General features: G+C 37.9%; 1 protein-coding gene across 2 annotated transcripts in view; it reads left to right on the forward strand.

Annotated features, from left to right (window-relative positions):
* Positions 1-7500, forward strand: part of LOC138015350 (zinc finger X-linked protein ZXDB-like) — a 29010-nt gene that overhangs the window by 13230 nt on the left and 8280 nt on the right. For both annotated transcript variants that reach the window (XM_068862355.1, XM_068862354.1), the window contains 4 exons: positions 739-815; positions 4249-4326; positions 4885-4931; positions 7463-7500. The exon at positions 7463-7500 is cut by the window's right edge and continues 46 nt beyond it. In XM_068862355.1, the coding sequence (XP_068718456.1) occupies positions 739-815; positions 4249-4326; positions 4885-4931; positions 7463-7500 (240 nt within the window). The remainder of the gene's footprint in view (positions 1-738; positions 816-4248; positions 4327-4884; positions 4932-7462) is intronic.

Consider the following 7500-nt stretch of genomic DNA (forward strand, 5'->3'; position numbering starts at 1 on the left):
CGATTAATAATCAGGGAACCTTAACAATTTCGTCTTTTTAGCGGCGAAACTAAAAAGTCTTTTGAGCTTGTCGCATCGACTTTTCTCATCTCCGTGTTGAAACAGCGCAATGTGTAATTCGTTCCGGTATATCTAAAATGATTTTACTTTTGAAGCAAACTACCACTCCAAATGTCAACAAATTCATTGTTCCCGGTGCTTTTGGTTCATGTAGTTAAAAGCTTCAAGACAGTTGAAAAGCCATTCACATAATTTCGACCGGCATTCTCGTGTTTACAATTGCTTGCCGGCGCGTTATATCATGGATTTTCATTACGCTTGTCATAGAATCATTTTTGGTCGCTTCAAATTTTATTTTGTGATTTCAGTTTACATGACACGGCTGTGGGACGTGAAAAAATCCGAAAACACAAACCTTTTTGTTTTTATGAGGCCGCAACGCGAACTTTGTATAGCCAGACAACGAGACCGTGTTTTATTTTGTGACATTACTTTTCGAACGCATCATTGAACCTTTTGTGATGCAAATACTTCGGAAAGTTAATGACTTTGGTCAACGCGTTTGCGTTTGCGTTAAAAAAAAACGCAAACGCGTTGAAAGCCAAACGCAAACGCGTTGAAGACTAGTTTGAAACGCATTTGATGGTTCGCTTATCTTTGAGCGGTACTGTACCTCTTTCCAACTTGGCAATCAATGACAAGAATTTTTTTGACTGTACATGTAACCATGAATCCCAGGTGTAAAGTGGAGGGCTGTGATCGTGGCTTTGACAGCAAGACAAGGCTGCTACGGCACATGAAGGTCCATTACAGTGGTAAGGTCTTTTTTATCCTTGGCTTCTATTTTTTTTAAAGAAAACTGATGTACATGTGTATGTGAATCAAATTTCTCTTGGTGTTTTTTTTTATGAGCGATTCCTCTTCAGAAATTTTTAGCTCAGATGACATTTTTTAACCAGTTTATTTTGTTTGTCAACAACTTACAAAAAGCGGGATTTCACACTTACTTACGGTAGGGTGTTTTTTTTAAATGGACTTGACTTTTGGTGGGTTGGTGTACAGTGCCGTGCAAAAGTAAGTTGACAGTCTCTTTTTGAGTCTCGATTCTCAACACGCTTCTTGACTCGATCCTTGATCCTTGATTCTCGCGAGGACCGAGGATCGAGGAACGAGGAAAGACGATCGAGAATCAAGTCGAGAATCGAGTCGAAGGAATCAAGAATTTAATGAGCTAGTTGCTTGACTGATTTTTCGATGGACTAATAGCACAAACGCAACTGGGAAGACAAATAAAAGAAAAGCCTGCCAAAGTTCCTTAGAGAATTTTGTTCGGGGGTAATGCAGAAAAGTGAGTGAGGTTAGCCCTCTTCTGAATCCAGTTGCTGAAATTGGGAAAAAATCACAATGAACTACACTATTCTGTGCGATTGCGGGGGAGATAATTATCCTTCGGCCGTATGATCAAAGCATACTCAGGGCTGGAAATTGCGACTCACTGGTCGCCAATGCGACCAAAAATTGTATGCTGGCGACTAGATTTTCAGAACTGGTCGCCAGCTGGTGAATCACGTTTTAAAATAATGTATAAATAATAAAAGAAAATCACTTTAATTAATAGCACAAATGTACTTTGATACTTCGATCACCAAGTTTACTAGGCGCCATATTGTTTCAGCAGCTTCATGGAATCATGGGCACACTTAAACACACCGTATGCTTTTTGCCTGTTACGTGGCTTTTGCTCCCGGAAGACGAAGATTCAGCAAGAAGGTTAATTGAATGCTGAAAACGTAGATTTAGCCATATTACCGAAGGACCTCCTTGGAACTAGCTTGATACTGATAATATATTCATTTGATAATGAACCTGGACGTCGCATATTTGAAATTTGCGTGGAACCTTCAAAAAGCAACCTGTACCCTTAACATAAAGTGGGTTGGAGAACTTGTCCCCTCTTTTAGAAAGCGAACACCTGCAAAATTGACTGCACAAGATGATAAATAAATGGAGATAAATATCGGTAGAAAAGTACGTTAAGAAACCAAGTTCCTCTGATACTAGAGGCTACTGAAACTGTATACAAGCTGCTCCTTTTATTTTATCTTGGTCGGAGACTGGTACGAGCATTGTGGTTGTGTGGGGGCCTAGGCCGAGCAATAATGAAGTATTGCGTTTACTCGCAACAAAGGTAAGTTGCTTGCCACACAAGCTGTAGAGCTGTAGGAGAATAAAGAACTACGTTTTGAAGAGGTGAAAAGCAAGGACTCATGTTTGCCTTGCTATGGAAAACACAGACTGTGCTTCGCTCCATTTCAAATAACCTTAGAACACTATCACCAAACTAAAGACAAAGCCGAAAACAGCAATGGCTTTAGAGATCTTTCTCGTGCTGTTTTTTTGTTTTGCTTTTTAAGACTTATGACTTTCCTTGCATGCAAAGTTGGCAACCAAAATTTATGATCTGGCAACCAAATTTTCTCCATTATTAACCAGCTGGCACCTAAGCAAAAAAGTTAATTTCAAGCCCTGATACTCGACAATCACACTGGCTGTAAACAGTCTTCGACACTATACACCGGAGTGACATTTCAAGTTTACTCCGTAGGCAGTTCGTAGACCTTAGTGGATACATGTCATGAGTAACACTGCAGTAGCAGACCTTTTTGGAAACAAAATGTCCTCTGTATACATGTATGTTAATTTCAGATTTACAAAAACTGTTAATTTTCTTTGACCGTAAAACTACTTTGTAAAAACTACTTCGTAATGACTCTCTCGAGACCGCGAGTTTCATTGCCCGGCCTTGTTTGTTCATTCTGTTACAAGAAAAATCAACAGTCACTCAGGGATCAGATTAATAATGGGGAAATATTATTTACAAAAAAGGCAGGACAAGAGAAAAAGACAACGTAACATATTGCTCTCATATGAATTCCCAACTTGAGGTATCAAAAGTTGGTTGGAACAGCTTTTGCTACATGTACTTCGTCCTGCAATGATGCCGTTCTCGGTTCGCTCACAACGCTTGTTGTTTTCAAAGAATGAAACCTGATTCCAGTGAAAAAGTGTAGCACTGAGATTCAACCATCAATATAATTTTCCTTCAGATCATTTCATTTAAGAAGAGATGTAAAAATACATGAATCGTTTCGTTACTTGGTTTGGAGTGCGGTTTGCAAATATTTCTCAATGTTTACATTGGAAAGTTACATTCGATTCACAATAAATCCATCGCACAGTAAAGCTCACTGTTTTGCTTTTACATTTTGATCCACAACATAAGATTGTAGTTTTGAAGAGAAAACTCACAGGAACAATAACCGTTACCTCGTTTTCTTATTAAACATTTCCTGTTGTTATTTAATAGAGGAGGAACACTTTCGTGAAAGTTGAAGCAAGTATCAATAATTGACAATGTTTCGCGTTGGTAATTTTTAATAGAGGAGTAACACTTTCGTGAAAGTTGAAGCAAGTATCAATAATTGACAATGTTTTGCGTCGGTAATTTTTGCGATCCTTGACTCGATTCTCGGTCCTCCATTCTCGCGAGGATCAAGTCGAGACTGGCAACTTACTTTTGCACGGTACTGTAGGCTAAGCATACAGTACATGTATGTTACTGTAACACTTATTCCTGTCTCTTTCCTTCCAATCTCCTCTTTCCAGTTCCTACATTGTGTACATGTACCTCTCCCTCTTCCGCCTACATGTACTGTACTCCTTTCCTTCTACTTCCCCTTTTAACCCCCCCCCCCCCCTTTTTGTCCACCTTTCCACAGATAGCCTTACCAGCCAAGGATTGAACTAAGAATAGCTTCATCAGATACACATATCTCAATAAAATTAAGGATGATGATGATGATGATGATGATGATGATAATAATTATAATAAATAATGAACTTTATTCAAATGTCAACTTAGTTAAACTGTTAAGGCACTAATTGGGGGTGCTGTAAGGAAATCAAAGCAAATCAATACAAGTCATACCAAATTCTTTTTTGGTTTTTTTTAGGACGGGGGAAAACCAGAGTACACGTACACTCTAAAAACGTCTTGCCTTTCTTTTCATCCCATTGTCCACATTTTATTATTAGTACCGTACAGTACACTACACATTGTTCATGCCACTGTTTAAAACATTCTTTAGTGCAATTAAGTGGAAAACAGCCACAGTTTTGCAAAATGACTAAAGAATGCCTGCAAAACTGTATTTGCTGTCTTCTTGACTACTTTTAATTTTTTTTCAGGTTACATTTGCAGTAAGCCTGGTTGTTCTGAGGCATTTGGCACATTTAACCAACTAAGGGTACACATCTGCAATCATGGTAGTGACTGATACTTTTTATAACTGATTTCAGTAATTAAAGTTTTGTGAAAATTAATAGTACACTGTACCTTGGACAAACCTTTAAATAAAGCCTATGCAATTATGTGCAAAAACCTCTCCTGATACAAACATGTGCTCTATATACAGTATATTATACATAACATCATTATTAATACCAATAATTTTCAGGTCATTGCAGACCTTCAAGTTTAAATTGATTAATATTTTTGTTTTATTTTGTTCAGTACCAGGAAGTGATTATGAAAAAAATGATACATCAGTTTTATAACAAAAACTCAAATCTCCCTGAATCTGCAAATGGTACTGTACACGGACATGGATTGTATTTAAGAAAGGAAAAAATGTCTTTAGTTTGAAAGTCTTTCAAATTAATGAGCATCATTATTTTAAGCTCAGTAACCAAACTGACATTATTTTGTCTTTGGCCTTAGAAGTAATTATTCGATGTCAATAACGTTATTATTAACACTTATCCACATTGTATGACAAATACACAGTACATGATTGTATAATAACTATGATAATTCTTTTACAGGTTTTGAGTGTAAGCACTGTAAAAGGGTATTCCCAAAAGCCTATGAGGTACGTGCATTGATCAATGTGAAGTTAAGCCTGGTTCTCATTTGTGTGGTGACAACCATAAACCCAGACAGGGATGCTAGAAGAGAAGTGTGGTAGTGTCCATAGGACCTGGTTGGTTGACAGCAGCCAATTACTAAATCTCAGCCAACTAGATGCAGGGTAGCAGAGTTTAACTCATTTCATCTGGTGGGCTTGTTACATGTATTTTGTCGTGCTGAATAAAAATTTTATAGAGGGTAGTTGATTATTATTTTGACCACATACTGTAACTCACTGATATTGCAATTTATGGTAAAATGCTAAGGTTTTTACCAGAATTTTATGTTTTAAAATCAAGGCCATCAGGGCGAACCTTCAGCTTGAGTGGTGCTAATAAGGCTTAATAAGCCAACAATGCAGTTACAGCGACTAAAAATAGAGCGTTGATCAGCCTTTATGCAACTACAATGCAGAATAAACAGAGGATGTAAAGTGGTTTGCAGGTTGCAGGTCATTGACTTACCATAATTGATAACTGAAACAACCCAAGTTTACCTTAACAGAAAATTGAATGCTAACCTTAAAGGCTTAAAGTGGTACTATGATCAAAAAATCATTTCCTTTTTTTCTTCAGATTTTGAAAGCGTGTTCGCTTAACACCTAACTGGCAAAATTTTGAGCTTTGAGTTTTATCCAAAGGCTGTTTATTTTGAGTGTAAGTTTTGGATTTCATGGTCCGCCATTACTCACGTTCAAAACTGGCCGATTGGACCTCAGAGGGTTGGATCTAGAGAAATGACGTCATTTACTCACTAGCTTAAAATTTCAGCGTGTAAATGCAATTTATTATATATGCAAAACACGGGTTGAAAAGACTGAAAGCCCGAAACTCCCGTGCTGCATATTAATTAGGCCGCGTACACACGCATTGCATTCTTAAACTAGTGAGTGTTTGACGTCATTTTCTCCTCGACCCAGCTCTCTCAAGATTTTAAAGTTAGTAATGGCGGACCAATAAATAAGAAAATTCCAGCTAAAATAAACAGGTGTCTTTTTAAAGTCAGAACTTAAAACTTGGGTGAGTTAGTGTTTAGTTAACATAGTTTTGAAATCCAAAGGAAAAACAAAATTTTTTTTTGGTCGTAGTACCACTTTAAACATTATTTAAAGCACAGTGTTTTGGCCTAATGTTAGCATTAGTAAATGTTTGGGTTGTTTCATCTATGGGGTACCAATGACCTGCAACCTGCAGTTACCCTCCACAAAATAAATCAGCCTGATAAATTACAAGGTAATAATCGGTTTATTCAATATTATCAGTTCTAGTATTGAAAACAAACTGACTTACAAGCAAGACAAGACTAGTAATTTAATTGCACCTTATTCTGTAAACTATTAGTTTTTAATTGGGAAATTCCATTAGGACTTAGCCGTTAAAAATTCTGAGTGGATAGATCCATAATGAGATGCCATGTGACTCCAGCCTCGCCTGGAGTACTTTGCAGTCATTGCCATTATACGCTCTATCACTTTCACAGTTTTGGAATACTAATGTTCAGTTCACTACATGCACTTGCAAGTGCAGCTAATAAGTTGAACCAGGAGCTACAAAGTACCAGGATCAAAATGAAGTTAAATGCAGTTTAGCTGAGTTAACAACTAGGAGCAACTGCAGTCAATTGTTGTCAGTGGTTTTGTTATAGAGTGGTTTTCAATTGAGTGTCAAAAGTAATTAGATAATTACTTTGGTTTATGATTACTTCACTCAGTGATCGGTTCAAAGTTCTCGAGCTACTTTTTCAACCAATCAGAAGTGAAACCAAAACCAATTGTGGCTCGAGCGTGCACATTTTCCCGCGCTTTGTGTCGGCTACATTTAATTACTTTGAGTTTTGATTGGTGTACTGGATTGTCTCCATCCTTTTTGATTGGCCAAAGTAATCACTTTGGTTTTGGTTTTACGACACTCACGCGAAAACCGCTCTATTTGCACATACGTTGTATTCCCCATGCTTTGCGTTGTAGAGCTTATTCATTGGTGTGGCAGGAAGAAGGAGTATTTTGTCTGGAGCGTTTAGCAGTTATTTCCCTCTCTTCTCCACCTCTATTTCCCACTGTTTATCAGTGTGATGGTTGCTTTTCTTCTTGGGGGCGTAGGGGCTCATGGCTGGTTTGTCAGGTTTGGCCATCGATCGGTGCAGTCTCCATCTTAGAACTGCCTGCCAATAGTGGAAGCTACAGGATGTGTCAGGCATCCAAACTCCACTAAGCGATGCAGTTGTTAATTCAAATTAGGTCAGAATGGATCTTGAACCCAGGATCTCTGTGTCTGGCAGCAAGGGCCATAACCAATGGGCTGCATTGCCTGCGTACATGTACAGTAGTTCCTTATCAGATTTACATGTAGGCCTCAAAACTCTGACCTGAAGGTATGTTTAATCATAGAACTGATACAAAGTGAACCGTAGGTTCATGTGGGCATATTAATGTTATCATAATCATACAATGCTACAGAATTGGCTTTAACATGGCAGTGTGTTTTTCTTTTATAGTTAAAGAAACATGCCCGAATCCATGACTCTGACAGAAA

This window comes from Montipora capricornis, chromosome 9 (assembly GCF_036669925.1).
Source record: "Montipora capricornis isolate CH-2021 chromosome 9, ASM3666992v2, whole genome shotgun sequence".
NCBI classification, from domain to species: Eukaryota; Metazoa; Cnidaria; class Anthozoa; order Scleractinia; family Acroporidae; genus Montipora; species Montipora capricornis.